At 37.8% G+C, this 19,757-nt stretch overlaps 1 protein-coding gene and 1 long non-coding RNA gene across 13 annotated transcripts in view; one reads left to right on the top strand and one right to left on the bottom strand.

The window, feature by feature from the left end:
* Positions 1-16,679, bottom strand: part of LOC111773235 (uncharacterized) — a 58,395-nt gene extending 41,716 nt beyond the window's left edge. The window contains exon 1 of the long non-coding RNA XR_011437974.1: positions 16,242-16,679. This is a non-coding gene — a long non-coding RNA (uncharacterized lncRNA). The remainder of the gene's footprint in view (positions 1-16,241) is intronic.
* The window catches only part of CADPS2 (calcium dependent secretion activator 2), a 495,842-nt gene continuing 492,640 nt past the window's right edge, over positions 16,556-19,757 (top strand). For all 12 annotated transcript variants that reach the window (XM_070264987.1, XM_001502202.7, XM_070264989.1 and 9 more), the window contains exon 1: positions 16,556-17,256. In XM_070264987.1, coding sequence (XP_070121088.1) covers positions 16,918-17,256 — 339 coding nt within the window. In that variant the 5' untranslated portion in view covers positions 16,556-16,917. The remainder of the gene's footprint in view (positions 17,257-19,757) is intronic.

Genomic DNA, 19,757 nt, shown 5'->3' with positions numbered 1-19,757 from the left:
CTCATTGTGGTTTTAATCTGTGTTTTTCCCTAATGGCTAATGATGTTAAGCATCTTTTCATATGTTCACTGCCATTTGTATATCTTCTTCTGAGAAGTATCTGTTTAAATCTTTTGCCTATCTTTAAGTTGGATTGTTTGACTTCTTATTTAAAGAGTTGTATAAGTTCTCGATATATTCTGGAAACAAGTCCTTTGACAGGTATATGTGTTGTGAATATTTTCTTCCAGTCCAAAGCTTGCCATCTCACTTTCTTAATAGTGTCTTTTTAAGAGATGAAGTTTTTAACTTTGATAGGATCTATTTATCATTTTTTTCTTTTATGGTCTGTTTTTTGCATCTTATCTAAGAAATCTTCACATAACCCAAGGTCAGAAAGATTTTCTCCTATGTTTTCTTCTAGAAATTTCATAGATTTCGCTTTTCCCTTAAGTCTATCATAAATTTTATGTTAATTTTTGTGTATGATGTGAGATGATACTTCATCTTCATTTCTATGTATGCGTGTCCAATTGTTCTAATACCATTTGTTGAAAAGACTATTTTTAGGCTACCCTCCATATTTTGTACAATGCTGGTTCTCTAGTACTACCCAAAGCTCTTTTTTAAGTGTTCTGTAGTATTATTTCATATCCATTTTACAATAACTATCATTATCTGCCAGTAAAAGAGGTAATACTCCACAGGACATTTATCCTTTGCCTTCTGGGAAACTTGTTTTTAAAAATCAACTTTATTAAGGTATAATTTACAAACAGTAACTGTGTCTTTTAGTGAACATCACTTTAAAAAGTGGGGCAGAAGTGAAATCCAATGATCTATTGCTAAGTTCCATTTCTGTCCTATCTCTAATTCTATCCAGTGAATATTATTGATCATCTATCTTGTATCGTTTACTGTGTTAGGAAAGAAACAAGAATGAGAAACCATTTCCCAGAAATTTGACTTTGTGAGACAGGAATAAAAGCATGTCAAACACAATGGAGTCACTACTGGAATAAAGATTTAGGAAAAAAATTGACAATCACAGAGGAAGGAGGAGAAATTGGAGAGGATTTCACAGAGGTGGTGTCACTTAAATTAGGTTATCTTTATTATCATTCTTTTTGGTTTCTTTAAAAAAAGACCACGAAAGAAAAAAATGATAAATAAGTCACAGAAAATTTAGAAAATATAAATAAGTATATTTACCTCATTAATCTAGAATTGGATGCTAGCAATCTCTTCTGGATGAGAAAGCACACAATGAGGAGATGTGCTTTAAATAAAAAGCCTGTGTGCCTTGCCTGATTGACCTTCCCTATCGATGAGTCATTTATTGATAAGGTCACTAGAGCTAGCCTGACCTAAGTGTACACTTTTTGTCTTGGGTCAAACAAATGTGCTTCCTTGGAGAAAAAGGGTGGATATGAGAGGAAATGGAATGGGTACAAGAGGCCTGGAGGTGGAGATTCCATTAAATGAGCAGAGACATATAGAAATAGTAGTGCCTACTGTTTACCCAGCACTCAGCATGTGTCAAACATCCTAAGTGCTTTGTTGAATTCTCATAGCAACCTTAGGAAGGGTTTACATAGAGAGAAACTGAGGCAAGAGATGATAGATTAAATCACTGTTCAAAAATATTCTCTCTCCCCCACCCTCACTTCCCCACCCCATTGATGCTTGGATCAGTCATGTGATTGGCTTTGGTCTTATGGTGGACAGAGTGTACTTCCCTGTCCCTTTACTTAGACTTTGGTCTTGGCCATGTGATTTGCTTTGGCCAATGGGATGCTAACAGACATAACGCAAGCAGAGGCTGGAAATATACATTCAGGAATGGCTTCTCCTCTTATGCCTCTGCCATCACTGATGAGCATGACCTAGACACCCTATCGATCCAAAGAAAACAGGAGGAGCGGACCTGGAACCGACCTGTAATTTGGAGCACAGCCCAGCCTAGATCAGGTAACACACAGACAAGTTAGAGAGAAAAATTGATTGTTGTCTATTTCACTGAGTTTTAGGGTGATTTAGAGAGGAAGCCATTCAGAGTTTTCTATTGACTATACCTATGGTCACCTAACTAAGTGACAGAAAGAATTTGAACCTTGACTATATGGGTACAGAGTCTGCACAACACTGCTACTTGCACAGGAAATAATGAGTATTTCCAAACATCCAGGTAAAGATAATCAGAGGATGCAGTAAAGGTCTATAATTCAGGAGAAAGTTATAGGTCTGGAATTAAGAGAATATCTTAACAAGTAAGGAACTAAATCTTGGCAAATCATTTCATCTCTCTGTGCTTTCTTGAGAAGACCATCATGAAAAAACAAAGCAATAGCCATCAAAGCTCTTTGAGAATGTCAAAAATGCTATGGAACTGCTAGTGTTTCTTTTAAGTCTATTTTGTTTCCTGCTGTATCTCAGTTCCTAGAACACGCCTGGTGTGTAACAGGTGCTCAGTAAATATTTGTTAAAATAAATTGAGTGATTCTTTTCAAGTAGTATCCTCAGTTCATAAATAACAAGAACCCAAAGTATGTTTATCATTAGGGAAGTAATTAACTTCTATTCTTGGCAAGAATAGGAAAAAATACCAACGAAGTCCCTTCTTACAGCATTAGACTTGTATGGAATATACAGAGGATGCTTGTTTCCTACATGTGCCACTCATCTAATAGTACCCAAACTAATGTTCTGTAAATCCTAACATTAATGACAATGTTGTTTCAGTCTTATATTTGGATGCTTTCCACCCTAAACCATGTTTTGTTAATGGGAAAATATTTGAATTTAATATTGTTCTGCAGTTTAAAAAATTGAGCTTCAGTTGCAAAATACAGATAATTCAGAAAACAGCCAAATGAGCATCCCAATTTGAAAGATAGGTCATTATGATAAGAAGAACATGCCCATTTGTCCTTTTTCCTTCTCTGTTCACCATATAGCAAGATATAGCCAAATGTGATGTCTCACTTTTTTTTTTTTTGGTGAGGAAGATTGGCCCTGAGCTAACATCTGTTGCCAATCTTCCTTACTTTGCTCAAGGAAGATTGTCCCTGGGTTGACATCTGTGCCAATCTTCCTCCACTTTTTGTATGTGAGATGCCACCACAGTATGGCTTGATGAGTGGTGCTTGGGTTTGCTTCCAGAATCTGAACCCATAAACCCCTGGTTGCCGAAGCAGAGCACTCGAACTTAACCATTACACCACAGGGCTGGCCCCTTTGATGTCTCAGTTTTAAGACATTTGCTTTAAATTCATTTAGGATTCAGGTCAGGGCTATGGTTAGCTTGGGTTCAGGTTAGGTAAGCAATTTGTTCCTCACATCAAGTCATAGAGAAATTCAAGGACTAGAGATGTTATTTAACTGTTCTACTTTCTGTTATAATATTGTCTGCCTTTTTATCCCAAAACTTCAATGATTTCCTGAAAAAGTTTTTGGTGGTATAGATAAGAGTTACATCAGCTCCAAACTTTCCTGTTAGAATATTAAATGGGAACATTGAACAGTATTGCATCAGTGACATGAAACTGACTAGCAGTATGCAAGCAATAAATTTTACTTAAATATCCTTCATTTTAGTGAGTGCTTCAACCTGTGACAGATAAGTCTCCAGCGAGGATTTTGAATGAACTCCTTCTGTCTCAGCTAAAATCTTTTAATAGCTACTCCTAATCCTGAATCATTTCTGGTCTCTAGTTAATATGTGTTAGGAATGTAATTAAATCTATCAATATCATTAGTATATTAAGAGCTATAAACCAACTCTAGTATTGAAAGAAAGGAAGGAAAAGATCAATCTTCTCATCTTTGCTGTAGATTTTCATCATAATGATTTCTTTGTTTTATTTCTTGAAAATCTATTATATCGATCCAAAGACCATATATTTGCAATTCTTGACTTGGAAACTCTATAAGATAACAGAAAGAAATAAACATCAGGAATGCAAATACCACTGATATCCTGGATTCTCCGACGGGATCCAGAGTAGCAAAGCTGGTTTTACTCTATTTGAAAAGCTTACCTAATTTTATAGTCCCCACACTCTAGATGAAATAAAAGCTAAATAGGAAGAAATTAACACCCTAGTAGGGACTTAAATCTTCTTTTAAAAGAGAAAAAAAAGGACTGAATTGCTCAAAGTTCCATGGTATGAGAAAGATACCAAGACTGAAGTGTTATTTTTGAAATCTGATAAAATAAAATTTTTTTAATTAAAATAATTTCTCAAGCACAAATTCAAAAATTTAGGAGGCCTTCTTAACATCTTCCTCTCATTTCTGCTTACTATCTATTTCTCCATCAAGTTCTTTCAATTTTACCTCCTATACTTCCTTCCAATCACTTCCTTGCCTCCATTTCCATGGTCATCAACTATTCTTGGTCTCTGAATCTCTAGTGGACAACCTGACTGATTTTTATTTTAAAAAAATATGGCCTTCTTTCAGAGACTTAGAACAAACCAAATTCCTTCTTGCTTCAGGGCCTCCAAATACATCCCACTTTCTGCCTGAAATAATATTTATTTTTTAAAAGTGTATTTATGGGGCTGGCACATGGCCTAGTGGTTAAGTCCACCATGCTCTGCTTTGGCAACCTGGCTTTGGTTCCCGGGCACGGACCTACACCACTTGTCTGCAGCCATGCTGTGGTGGTGACCCACATATAAAATAGAGGAATATTGGTACAGATGTTGGCTCAGGGCAAATCTTCCTCAGCAAAAAAAAAAAAAAAAAAAAAAAAAGTTTTTATTATTGAAATTATCAAACATATTCGTATTAACAATATGTCTAATATTATCTATAGCACCACTCACCCCACCTCCACCCCAGATAATTTTGAAGCAAACCCTCGACATATTATGAAAGACTTTTTCTAACTCAGGCTTATCCTTAAGATTTCTGCTTAAGCACCACTTGCTGCCTTCATCCCTCTGCTAAACTAGGTCACACCTCCTTGTCATATGCTCTCACTATACCCAGCACTTCTACTTTATGACAATTATTTCAGCATGTAATTATATATTTTATTTGTATGGTTTTGAATTAATGTCTATCTTCACTCTGTATTTTATGTTTCATGAGGGAGAAATTGTGTCGTTTTTGCTCATCATTCTATCCCCTCCACCCATCACAGTTCTTGGCTCATAGTGAATTCTTTTTTTTTTTTTTTAAAGATTTTATTTTTTTCCTTTTTCTCCCCAAAGCCCCTGGTACATGGTTGTATATTCTTCATTGTGGGTCCTTCTAGTTGTGGCATGTGGGACACTGCCTCAGCATGGTTTGATGAGCAGTGCCATGTCCACGCCCAGGATTCGAACCAACAAATCACTGGGCTGCCTGCAGCAGAGCGTGCGAACTTAACCACTTGGCCACAGGGCCAGCCTCCATAGTGAATTCTTAATAAATATCCATTGAGTTAATTAAGCTGTGGGGATTTCCATAATAGAACCCCGTCTGTTGCTACTTTCTTATCATTCTTCATGGCCTTTTGACTGCTATTGAAAAATTTCCTGCACACAGCCTGTGCCCTGTGGCATCTTTAGTCTCTCCAAATGCTAGAGACTTTTATCTTCTCTTTGATTTCTTCTGAAACACCTGATGAGGTATTATTTTTTCAACAGATACAGCTGGTCCTATTTTCAAAACAGATATACAGACAAAACTTATAAATAATATTTACCTTCTTGATCGTTTTAACGCTCATTAGCTATTTCTTATACGTCATAATACTATTTTTCCCTACTGAATACAGAACATAATTGTCATAGAAAGCAGTCTGTGGGAAGGTACCCTTGACATAAATATTTATTCTGCACTATTATATAATCAACACTATGATCAAGTGAATGGGCAAACAATTCTTTGAACGGTTGATGGATTATCTTAATGAAATGGTTAACAACATTATTTTAGGTTCTTAAATTTTTTATTCTAAAGCACACAAATTTAAGTTTTGTTGCATTATTTTATTTACATAAGCCCCAATATTACTTAGATTTTCTATTTCCGAATGAGAAAGAAAATGTATATTAAGGAAAAGTTACTAACGTCAAATTCTGAGAAATTTTTGAGAAGGTAAGGATGTCCTAACAAATCTGGTATCACATATTTCTTAGACTTATTTTATAATTTTTTAAGACACCAGTATATTTTGATATTTTGCTTACAGAAAATTTAGCCTAAATGTGTAAGTTCTTAATAATAACTGTTCACTATGGTGTGCTATTTTGCAACATAATCCTACATAGGATTCTCTGCTTACTAGCACTTCTTAATGACTGCTAATCTATTCAAAGTTTTCTTCAAAATTATAGCATCGTATGGGATGAAGAAGTCTAATGATGGGGTCATTCAGAAGATGGCACCATTGAAAGGTAGAAAAAAATTCTGAACAATTGGTGGAAAAGCAATTCTATAGAATTAAATATGCCCCCCCCAAATCATAGCAGTAAATATTTTATTTGAGATTTTTCACGTGGTTATGCGATGGGACGCGGTTCCTGCCTTGGATACACCAAACAGATAACATTGCCCCTCATGCCTCCGGAATATTTCCTGTCATTCCTTCATGCCTTTCATGAATACTTTTTCCCTTGTCACCTCCACTACAATGTTTCTAGTCCTTTGGCGTAAGATTGTTCATCTTAAAAATGAAGTCTCCTTTACCCAATTTTTAAGCAGTCTGTTTTTTTAAATCTGTTTATGAGTGATAATTAAACAGGATTACTTCTCTCGACTGCATTACCCTAAATCAGAAATACTTTATACAATTAGCATATTTTAAATTACCTTTCCCTCACTGGGTAAATAATCTTACTCAGTATAGAAAACTTTTGAGTTCATTCCTCTACAGTTCTTCAACATTTGAAAGGAAGTGCTTGTGTGCAATGTCATTTCTAATTTCTGTCAAATTGGATGTTTCAAAAGGCCTTTAAAGACTATTATTGACCTTGGTAGAAATCGATACTGTATATAATTCAGCTGCTTCATTTGTCTAATACGGTACGTGAAAAATGGCTGTTCTTCAGAAAATGTCAGTTGAAATGAGAATTTCAATTACTTTTTTTACCTATAGTTGGCAAGTAAATCTGGGACAAAGATACTTCAGCAATTGTGTGATGTATGAAAAGTAAGTTATCTAAAGATTCTGAATACACTTATACTGACACGTCTACGGCATGACTTGTCAAAGATTAAACTCTAACCTAGTCTTTTAACCACATTTGCAATAGGTGTATTTTAGCATTCAAGTATCTGGACAAATTAAATTAAAGATACAGCACCATCTTATGGATATTTCTATATCTGTACAATTTGGAAATATAAAAGTCTTTTGGAGTTTGGGAGTGGAAAAGATTTATCAGTAAAAAAAGAATTGTAGGAGGAGAATCTTTTAATATAATGAGGAAAAATGACGAAATATTGAATAACTTGAATGTGTGTGTGTGTGTGTTTGTGATGACCTGGTAAATACAGATACAAACTCAGATTTGTAATTCTTTTTTCTTTTAAAAATTAAGAATTCTAATAAGAGAAATAAACAACTGTTATTACAATACAAATTTATAATTTTATGAAACAAGACATGTTAGCCCAGAATACTGTCAGTCTCTAAATGACATAGGAACGTCACCAATTAACACCTTGCAAAGATGCTTTATTTATTTTTAAAATTTTTTTTTGAGGAAGATTGGCCCTAAGCTAACATCTGTTGTCATTCTTCCTCTTTTTGCTTGAGGAAGATTGTCAGTGAGCTACCATCTGCGCCAATCTTCCACCACTTTGTGTGGGATGCCACCACAGTGTGGCTTGACAAGCAGTGCTAGGTCCGCGCTCAGGATCCTGACTTACAAACGCTGGGCTTCTGAAGCAGAGCACACAAAGTTAACCACCTTGCCACCGGGCTAGTCCAGAAAGATGCTTTAAAACTACAGAACTACTGAGAAGTAGAAGTGTTCTTAATAGCCATGAGCCACATTTCTAAAGAGTGCTGAGAGTGCTGAGAAATTCAGGCATGATAATAAACCTATTTAACTATCTGCCGATACTATATAACTAGTAGGAGAGTCTCCCTATGTTTATCTAGCATTTAAATGTTTTCATAAGTGATTTGTGCCCATTATTTTGTTTAGATTTTAGATACAGATATTTTTGAATAAACACTTGTAATAATCCTTCTTATTTTAACATAGAACATATAGCCAATTTAGGAAGATTATGGAAAAATTGATGGACATAACTCCCCAATTAATTATTAAGACATTGCTACATGTGTATGATTCATATCCTTAATCTTTGGTTCACTTTAGTTATCAGATATGGCCCTGAGGCATTACATGATTTACCTGGTTCATATAGTGTAGAATTTCCCCATTCTAATCAAAACACAGATTCAGTGGTTCTTCGTTTTTGGTGTCTTGAACTCCACAATAAAAGCTTTGGAATGTCTCCTTAGAAAAATATTCTGTGGATACAATACATTTTGTGTACAACGTTAGGGGCTTCGGGACTCCTGGAGCTCATCCATGATCTATGATTTCAAATAGTATTCTCCTTATTTTAAAATTTATTTCTTTAGGTCCTAATTTTGATGAGTGAAAGTCAGGAGCTTAGTTACAAAAATAGGAACAGTTTTCTAGTAGTAGAGAGGATCTATAATTTCTACACACATACACACACTTTCCTTCCTATTTGGTTTTAACTCATTTACCCCTACAACTAAATTATACAAAAAGATCAGTGTAAATAAAAGGGTTCTTATTGTTTTATTTTTATATAGATTTTATTTTCATGTTATTTACTTTAGGGTGAGATGTAAAATGATGTTGACTACAAACAATAAAAAATTTTGGCTTTATCCTCCCAGAATAGTTAGTACAGTTTCTAAGAATATCTTATTAGGAATCATTTTCTATATAATGTGGACTCTTGAATCCAAATTTCTAAATGTTGTTTTAAATTTAAATTTGTCATTTATTAATAAAAATGCTATTCCTCTATGTCCACATCAATAGAAAAAATATAACTTAAAATTGAAAAATCTTAACCATACCATGGATATGTTTTTATGTTCGCTTCTCAGATGTGGCTAGGTATTTTACAGCTTAATAACAAATTTAAGGAGATTTAATAGATTTATAACAATTGCATGATGTTTAAAATTCAGCTCCAAGACACTATATTAGATGTTAAATTAAATTTTTCATGCTATCAAATGCACAATTATCTTTATGTAAAAAATTATTTTGTTTATTAGTACTCTAGAACAGTCTTGCTAATTTAATACAATGCTTAATCTCAAGTGTAGATTATCTGCATAAAAATTCATGAAAAATTAAATACCTGATAATTTAAAATAGGAATGAAAACATTTTTCCAATCTATACCTTTATCTATAATAAGACCCACAGGATATACTTGTTCAACAGTGTAATACCTACTTTATCCTTATGTTAGGTAGAGAGAAGAATATTTGAGAGTGAATATTTACTGAGTAACAACAATGTGTTAATTATGCAATAGCAAAATTAAAGACCAAACTCTGAAGACTAAGGATTCTCAAAACGTGGACTTCAAACTCCTGGGGCTCCCTGACACCCTATCAGGAAGGTCTGCAAAGTTGAAATTATTTTCATGTGACTGCTAAGACATTATTGGTCTTTTTCATTGTGTTGACATTGCATTGACAGCTCAGAAGCAATAGTGGATTCATGCTGGATCTTCAGCACGAATCAAGGCAATGGCACCCAAATCTACTAGTAATCATTGTGTCTTCACTGGTACACACTCACAGGAAAAAAAAAAAAGCCAGTTTCAGCTAGGAATATTTCTGATTAAGCAGTAAAAAGTATTAATTTTGTTAAATCTCAACCCTTGGGTACACATTAAAAAAACTATATTCTGTGAGGTAAACTGGGAAGTATATACATAACACTTCTGTTGCATAATGAAGTACAAAGGTTGTTTGGAGGAGAACCAACTGTTTGAGATGCCAGCTGAACTAGCCCCTTTTTCATAAAACACCATTTTTACTTCAGAGAACAAGGACAAATTATAATTATTGATACTTAGATATTTGGCAGACATTTTCTCAAAAGTGAATGAAATGAGCTTGTCATTTTAAGAAAAACTGACAGCATTGTTGCCAGTTACAAAATTCAAGCTTTAAAGCAAAAATTAGAATTTTGTAAAACTTATCTCTGCCACTGTGAGCTTGATAGTTTTCCAGTACTTAATGACTTTTTTGATGAGATTGGTGGTTATTGACAAATGTGACTTTTTGGATACTATATAATAAAATAAAATGTGTCAACTTCTGGACAATCTTCATTACTCAGTGAACTACTGTTTTCCAAATGACATTACAAAGTCAATAAAAGAACCATTCAAAGAGCAAGATAGACTAATGGATATTTTAATATCACAGAGTAATATTGATGTGGTTTTAGATTCCACACTGCAACTAACCTTAAAGTAACTACGACTTGTTGAGTTTTGGTGTAGTATCAAAGAAGAATATCCACAATGATATAAAAGGGCTATTAATATACTCCTCCCAATATCTACGTGAGGATGCATTTTCCTTATCTACTTCACCCAAAACAGTATATTGCAACAGATTAAATGCAGAAGCAGATATGAGAATCCACATGAAATCTGTTAAGCCAGACATTAAAGAGATTTTTGTAGCATAAAATAATGCCCCTCTTTCCATTCAATTTTTTATTTTGGAAATATAGTGGGTATTTTTCATAAAAAAATGTAATTTATGTTATACAATAGGTTTGTAATGTGTGTGTGTGTGTGTGAGGAAGACTGGCCCTGAGCTAACATCTGTTGCCAATCTTCCTCTTTTTGCTTGAGGAAGATTGTTGTTGAGCTAACATCTGTGGCAATCTTCCTCTGTTTTACGTGGGATGCTGCCACAGTGTGGCTTGATGAACTATGCTAGTCTGTGCCCAGGATCCAAACCTGTGAACTCCGGGCTGCTGAAGTGGAGCACACAAACTTAACCACTATGCCACTGGGCCAGCCCTGGCATTGTTTTTTTAAATGAAATAGTAAATAGCTATTTCTAAATTGTCTGAGTTTTCTTTTTCTAATATTAGAAATACTAATAAATATAACCCACATAACCAAAAGATCCTTGGGGTCCTTAATAACTTTTAAGACTATAAATTGGTCCTGGGGACAAGTTTGTTAATCACTTTACAGATTAGAGTATAGTAAATAGCGAATAAAGACATATCTTTATTTTTCCCACTTGATGTCATTTGACTATCCCTTATAATTTTCTCCAAAAAACCCTCTACTTCAACTTAGTTTAATTTTCTTGAGCATCATTGTTGAAATGGTGTAAGTTTTCTGCAGTAGAATTCTCATTTCTTAAGTGAGACTGTTTGAAATCCTAGTTAATCAAAGCAGTGTTCTCTTTACAGTGTCCTAGTATAGTGCTTAATATAGAATAGGCACTCAATAAATGTTATTGACTGGCAGAAAATATGTTTAACAACAAAGTCAGTACAAGTGCAAAAAACTATGAAAGCTAGAAGAAAAAAGCTCTATTTATTGCCTTATCCATTTATGAGCATAATTCCTAGATTTTATTCATTCTCACAAAAAGCTCACATAGTTTCTATCTCTATTAACATTTAGAACACAAACATCCTTTTCCAGGTTAAAAACCTGCTTCTCTAGGAGACCATAATAATCACATACATTATCTATTTTGAATTAATGCAAGACCTTTATCATGACATTTTGAGCACGTAGGTCACAATATGCTTCCACCTTTCTTTGCTCCCTGTACTTCACGACCAACTCATTTCCAATACTTCCTCCAAATTTCTCACAAAATGGAAAATTAAAGAACAGAACTGTAATCAATCATTAATGAATGCTCACAGACTGAATAGGAACAGAAGGAAAGTAGCTTCTTATTGTGGGGTCAAATCTTCTTATACAAATTATGAAATCTTTTTGAGATCTTAATAAAACACCTTAACAGATATTTGGGAGTTTTTTTAGCCTGGTTGTTTCAAGGCATATAATTTAGAAATACAGAGTCTAAGCTATGTAAAACCCAATAAATAAATTCATAGAACCATTTACTAGTTTATCTACAATTTGTTTCTATAGTTCTATGGTTAAAAGTGAGCTAAATAATAAAGCAATTATAATAACAGTAAAATACGTGGCATTTACTGAGAATGTACTCTATACTAGTCTTTTAGTACCCTCCATGTATTACCTTATCTAATCTTAACAACAATCCCTTGACTGCATCTTGTGTGTGTGTGTGTATGTGTGTGTCAATGTGGACTACTCATTTACGGTCAATTTGTGCTGATTGCCTGCATATATTTGTACTCATTATCTATAAAAAGTGGAGTTACAGAACAATACTCTGCTAGGACTTAAATTCTAACTGGAGAGGAGAAAAAGAAAAAGCTGAGCAAAGGGAGAAAAGGGATTTAAATGAGGATGCCAGGAGGATTATTGCTTCATAAAATGTAAATATTCATTTTAAAGTTCAAAAAATTTGTGGTTTCTATCTTACTTTTATAAAAGCATACTCCTTTTGTTAGCTGAGTTTCTGAGTTGACAGTTTTCCTATAGATATTTGCGAAATTGGTCCTTCATTTGATCTGAAAAAGATTCCTCTTTCTGTTGTAACATAATTTTAGCTATAACTATACCACAAAATATAATAGACTGCCCACTTCCAAAACATTTATGAGATATTTTGTGATTTTTTTCTCTATTGCCACAATAGCATATATTACCATAATTTCTTATTTTGCTCATATTTGTTTTATATGCATCCCCTCAGGGACTAAATTTTATTGTTTTTATCTACTCAGAATAGTGCAGAGTTTAGAGGGGGTGCCCAAAGAACGTCTGTTCAATGAAAGAATTATTTCCTGTGTGACTTGAAAGAGTTAATACCTTTCTTTCAGGTCAAATGCACAAATCAATGCTCAACCAGAAAACAGACCGCCTATAGCTATTCAGGTCACACACCTGTTTCCTTAAATATCATTGCCAAAACACGTTTTATATTCTATTTTATTACCATGCATCCATCTTTCCATAGCATTAGAGGTGTTTTATTAAAAAGCAGTATAACTTCAATTTATTTTTATGCTCACCTTGATGAAAGTAAAAATGAACCGTTGAATAAATTCAAGTGTATTTCATGTATTTTTGAAACGGTATAAACTAATCAGTCTTAAGTTGGGTATCACTTATTCAATTATCCCAGAGCATCAGTGGATGTTATAATTATCTGAAAAGTTAATATTTAAGGTAGAAATTTGATAGAAATGTAAGTGTAAGCACAAAATTGAAAATGTTAATTACAAACTATCAGGGCACAATTAATTTTTAATGATCAGGTTTTCTTTTCAGGTTCCTTTTTTTGAACCATCCCTTAATTGGAGGAGAGGCAGGAAGGGTTCTTCAGAGACACAGCACTGGCCCTCTTCTCACTTTGAACACGTGATTTCTGGACCTTATCATCCATACTTGTAGCTTCAACTGCCACCAATATGCTGATGATTCCCTTATCTAGATTTGAGTAACAGTTTTGCCTTTCCAACTGAGTTTAGGATCTCTCTGATAAACTCAAAACTTGATGTTTCTCCAAAACTACTTTTCTTTTATAAGTCCGTATTTCATCTATTATCAGTCAAGTTACTCCATTCTGGGAATCATATTCTATCCTTGATCCCTTCCTCAGGTCCTCATGTATATATCCTACTAATTCCTTTTTTCATCTCTTAAGCTTTCCTCCTCTCCTGTCCCATCTTAAATTCAAGCCCTCGATGTTTCTCTCCCAGATTTCCTTAGTGATCTCTTAGTATCTTCCCTCTGGTTTCACTGCCCTTACACTGCTCCAGATGGATTACTTAAGGGTTACAGATCACCTTACGTCTTCCCTTACTTAAACCTTTATGTGCATCCCCGTTTTCTTCAGGATATAGTTTACATTCCAAAGCTTGCCATTCAAGGAGGCCATGAATGCCTGCCCGCTGTCCTTCTGCTCAGTGCTGAATTTGCCTCTGCTTATTCTCTAGTTTCATCCCCCTCATCTTTATTTGTACCCTTCATTTCAGGTATGCTGGTTTATAAGCAGTTGTCCAAAAGTGGCAATTAATTTCATGCCTTTGCAAATGTGGTTCCTCCTGTCTACAGTGCCCTCACCCCAACAGCTCTGAATCATTTTTCAAGACATATGTCTAGCACCCTGGAAGCCTTCCCTTGCTCTATCCTGATTGAGGTATCCCTTCTTTCTATTACCATTATCTCTTGGGCTATTAGAACCATCATCAGATTGCAATACCAATATTTCTTTTTAAAAAAAATAAATGGTTTTCTCATTTATCATTCTTTAACCTGCAGACTTCTTAAGATCAGAGACAGTATCTTGTTCTTCTAAATATACTCAGCATAGTTTTAACATATGTTAGTTTCTAATGAATGTATGTTTAATTAATGAAATCCTTAAACATTCTCTTTGTTGTCTTGTGGATATTTCTTTACTTTATGACTGTTAAATCATTTCCATTTTCATAGAGAAAACACCGTATATGTTATTCAAAAAATATTAGTTGTTTTCCAGTGGGTTCTCCCAGGCTTGGAGAATCTTTAATTTGGTAACCACTTTTAATAGGAAGAGAATAATAAGCTATCATATCAAGTAGTATTAACTAATTATTAAAGGAAACAGAAAAATATACCTTTCCTTGGCAAGAAGAGGAAGGGCAATAAAGGTGATATATTTAAATTATACTTTTATGTCCCTAGGAATTAAATTCTTATTTTAGTTGTCAGTTTAATAAACATCATATGATTAACATACTGATTTATAATCAGATACATTGTAATAGAAAAGTCACTATCTGTAACTAGAAAGGACTCACTATGTTGAGTCCTTGTCCCATTAGCTGTTAGTTCTGTAGCAAAGAGGATTCTTTAAGTATTAGGTTCCTTATCTGTACAACTGAGCTTAAAATAAATGAGATAATGTATGTAAAGGGCTTAGTGCAGTACCAGGTACAAACATATAAATGGTTGTCATCATCATCATCACCCATCTCAAAAGGTTACTTTGGTGACACTATTAGATAAGCACATTCATGAAACTTTGCAAACTGTAAAGTGCTATGTACATAAGTATCAGATGCTATGACTTAAATGAATAAGCTTGTCATGTATTGTTTACCTTGTCAAAAATGAAACTGCCTTTAAACACATCAGTTTTTGAGATTTCGTTTTTCTTGGCAGTTGATCAGCCAGCAGTCGTGCCCTCAAAGAACACCTTTTATCACTGTGGGCACCCGTCAAGGATTGATAAATAGGCAAGGCTCCCCAGGAGTAAATGCCTCCTTGTCTTTTCACCCCATCTAGGGAGAACGTCAGTAAATGCAAGAGGAAAGCTTCTCTCTCCCGTACTTAACTGTGGAAGTGGCTTGAAAAAGCTAAAGCTGCTATTTAGCCGCGCTCAGAGAGCGCAGACAAGCTCAGAGCCGGTAATTTTATCTGCCCAGTGATTCTTCCACTGAGCTTCATCACCTCCCTGCCAGTTTGGCCACTGCACGCTGCACCTTGTGTTGAACGCACTGTTTTACCTATTTTTCCCTCTTTCCGGATTAAGAACACCAGAAACAAAATCACAAAAAGAAACTCCTAGGTGGTTCTGGCGTTGGGACTGAGAAATCTGCGCAGACAGGCGTCAGGCGCAGCTACGAGACGCCCACTTGAGGCCAGAACCAACAGTGATGAAGTGTTGTGTGCCCCAGTGCGCCGCAGGCTCGTGCAAATGCTAACAGTGCTGGACACGGGGCGGGCGCTCAAATATTTGCTGAATAAATGTCTACACTAAACCTGTTTTGAGTCAACTGCATCCCAACCCAGAAAATAACTGAGCTATGTGTGAGCTGAATGAGAGTGCCATTTCGCAAATATAAAATGTTTTACTCAGCGTCTACATGAATAAAAACAGTTTAAAACGAAAGCCTCGCGTGTTTTTTTTTTTTTTTTCTTTTCAAGAGCGTTCCTCTGACTTTTATAATTTGGACTTCAGCACGAGAGTCAAACAGCAGCAGAACAGAGCGAGACTTTTCAAAGTGCCTTCCCAACGTTATTTGGAAGTGAACGGCTCCGCCCTCACTTTTCCGCGCTGGGGTTGAACCCTGGGAATCAGGTTCGGGTATGAGAGATGTTTTGGACGCTCCTCTCACCTGGGGGGAGGGAGAGTCGCTCTCCCGCCTGCTGTCCGCCTGCTTGAGGGAAGGAAGCTTGCGGGAGCAAAGAGGATGGGCGGCGGGGTCACCGCAGTCCAAAAACCCCAGGTGGGCGCGCACAGAGCCTTTACGCTCAGCTGCTCCCAGCCTTTGCAAACGGCGCGCCAGGGCACCAGGGCACCTGGGCCGGGGCAGCGCGGCGGCTCGCGCACGCGCACTCCGCGGCCCCGCGCCCGCTCCTCCACATTCCGTTCCACGTGTTGCTTGTTGTAGGAGCCACAGGTTCCCCACCTGCGCCCGGCGCTCGGGCCGCGCCACCACTGCCGGCCAGCGTTGCAGAAGCACGGGGCTGGCGGGCCCCGGGCCGGCCGAGCAATTCAGGAGGCGCTCGGGCTCCCCCCAACGCTAACTCCGCCCATTTAATCCCGGCGGCTCTCCCCCCCCACCCCCTCCCCCCTCCTGGACCTCCTCCCGCTCCTGCCCGCCCCTTTCGCTCTGGTGGTAGGAAACACTCCAGTCTCTAACTCGACGTGTCCGGAAAGCCCTGGCCAGTTTCCCTTTCGTTCTGCGGCCGCTGCTGCCGAGCGCGCGGCTCTCTCAGACCTGCGGGTGCAGCCGCCCGGGGTGAGGCGCCTGGTGGTCGCGGGCCGAGCGGCGGGGCGCCCCGAGCACCATGCTGGACCCGTCTTCCAGCGAAGAGGAGTCGGACGAGGGGCTGGAAGAGGAGAGCCGCGATGTGCTGGTGGCGGCAGGCGGCTCTCAGAGAGCAGCGGCGGCGCCGGCTCGGGAAGGGCGGCGGGACGCGCCGGGGCGCGCGGGCGGCGGCGGTGCGGCCAGACCTGTGAGCCCGAGCCCCTCGGTGCTCAGTGAGGGGCGAGACGAGCCCGAACGGCAGCTGGACGAGGAGCAAGAGAGGAGGATCCGCCTGCAGCTCTACGTCTTCGTGGTGAGGTGCATCGCGTATCCCTTCAACGCCAAGCAGCCCACCGACATGGCCCGGAGGCAGCAGAAGGTGAGTCGCGTGCAGGACCCGGCGCCTCCTGCCGCCACTTCTTCCTCCCCGGGGTTTTCTCCCGGGAGAGCTCTGGGGCGCCTGTCCGCTGTCCTCTGCTCAATGCAGGACACTGTTTTTGTTGGTCTTTCTGGGAGGACAGTGCTTTAGCCCGCTGGGTATCGGGTTGCAGCGGGCGCATCTCCTCCTGCCCGGTTGGCAGAAGCTGTCGGCTTGGCATCCATGAGACCCAGACCGACCCGACAGCTCCGGCCGTGCGGCAGTGGCACCCGGCTCTGGCCGGGTTAGAATGCAACTCCCGTCAACTTTAATTTCTAACATCGGTGGTGCACTCCTGTTCACCTGGCCCAGCTAGAACTGGCTTTGCCCTGGGTCTGAATGAGTGTGTAGCTAGGCGAAACAGGTGGAATCGTGAACTCTTCTCTTAGAGAGGAGTTCTCACTAGCGCAAAGGGGTAGAATTATTCCTCAGCGAAGAGTTAAATGGACAGCTTTCCTATACTGCTGCGTAATTAGGACATCAGATCCTAACAGAGAGAGGGTAGGCAGCTTTGTAGAGTCGCTGTGGATTAGTAATTCCTGGTCCAGGCAGGCCTAATGAAATACACTATTGATGAAAAATAAAAGATTGGCGTATAACCACTTGACAATGAATGCTCCTCCTTGCCCCCAAGAGGTAGGGAGTTGTTTCAGGTGTAACGTCTGCCCACTTTAGTTTTAAAACAAGACCTCAAGGGTCTAATGTTCTGTAGGAGACAAAAGTTATGACTCAAATTACCATAATTGAGTAAATGTTTTCTATAGAAACTGCCTAGGAAATCTTTAATAGAATGTGGACTCGAGAAGCTTCGGTAGAAATCTGTAAGTCCTCTTAGTTTGGGACAAGATGTGCAGACCCAGAGAGATGGTAATTTGCTAAAGGCATACCTGGTAGCACAGTTGTTTGTTAGTTTTCTGAAGTATTAACTTCAGCATATGAGGCATTTCTTAGAAATTTGGAGAGCTTTTGAATTGACTTTTGAAAAACAACTAGTTGAGAGTAAATGCAGTCTTTCCACCACCCTCCCACTCCTATTTACTAGTCTCTTAAAATATGCCTAAAGTAAGCAGCTGTTTTGAATCAGTCATTCCCTGGGTGTGCTTGTGGAATGATTCTCTACAGCTGGTGGGTAATTACGCAGCTCCTTCGAGTACCTAACCCTCTAGGTAATTTGGAGTCAGAGTGCTAGGGCTAGGAAAGATGCTGGGATCTTGTAGGCAGACACTTCATTTTGGAGGAAACAAGTATGTCAGTAGCGTTTCCTAATCCCAAACTAACTGGCATGATTGAAGCCACCATTCCTCAGGTCAGTTTTGAGTGCCCTGCAGAGTTTTCCATTCCACTCCTAGGTAAGTTTTATACTTTTCCGTCCGCTGCTTGTGTCGAGTTATGTTGCAGTCAGTCAACCATTGCCTCTTCTCAACTCTAGGTCAAGCGACTTTCAACTTCAGTAGTCATTCTTAAGTGTAAGTGGACTTTTGGCATATATGTTGTGTATGTGGTCATAGAAGTTTATGAATACCATCCAGTCTCCAGTTTTATCGTTCACGTTGCATTTAAGCTTGTTTTTAGAGTATTAAAGTATAAAAATGTATGGCAAAACTAATAGACTATTCCTGTTTGGAATATCATTCTTGAAAATGCTTTTGTAAAGAGTACTCACAAGTAGTGTGCACACTTGTTGCATTTTGTTAGTGAAACGAACTCTCCCTGGCTTGTTCAAGTAGCGCAGATCATGACTCCTGTTTAAGTAGAATGATTGTTCCTCCAGAAATTTGAATTGGCAAACAGGTGCGTTCACAATACTACTGAGGAGACAGTTATTAAAATCTTATCCAGGCATTACCTAAAATAATTCCAAGCTACAAAAAAGCAAAATGCTGCATATGTTCTGTGCAGAAATACTTGGAATGCTTGTAAATCTCTATTTTCTAAATGTTGAGAGCACTGAGTGCTGTCAGATTAATTTTTGTAAATTTTGCGTAGTAAGGGTGAGGCCCCATAACAACCCAAATTTGGATAAGGGAAATACTTTTTCAAAAGGCCCCACAGCTTGCTAAAGGGAGCTGGAGCAATTCTTGGCAGTCGGGTTTCCTCCTAGGACAAGATGAAATGGGAATTGAACTATATTCTTGTGATTTTGATGCACAAGCCAGTAATTAATGCCAAACTGTAAGTCTTGAGTTATACTGTTGGGTTATATAAAAGAAGTAACAGGATAATTGCAGAATCACCTATCTATTGTGTATTTTTATTCTCTGTCTTCAGGTATTCAGACATCCAGTAAAAGGATTTAATAGGTTAAATTATTGTCATTGGAATGCATATTGCTGCTTACTTCTCCCAACTTTGAGAATTTAGAAACTCAGAAATGGAGATCTGGAAGGGTCCTTATTTTATAAATGAAGAGAACTAATCACAGAGAGAACAGAGCCTTCGCTGGGCAGTCAGAGCCCTCTCAC

This window comes from Equus caballus, chromosome 4 (genome assembly GCF_041296265.1).
Source record: "Equus caballus isolate H_3958 breed thoroughbred chromosome 4, TB-T2T, whole genome shotgun sequence".
Classification (NCBI taxonomy): Eukaryota; Metazoa; Chordata; class Mammalia; order Perissodactyla; family Equidae; genus Equus; species Equus caballus.
Note: the sequence above shows the minus strand (reverse complement) of the source record. Positions and strands in the feature narration are given on the sequence as shown.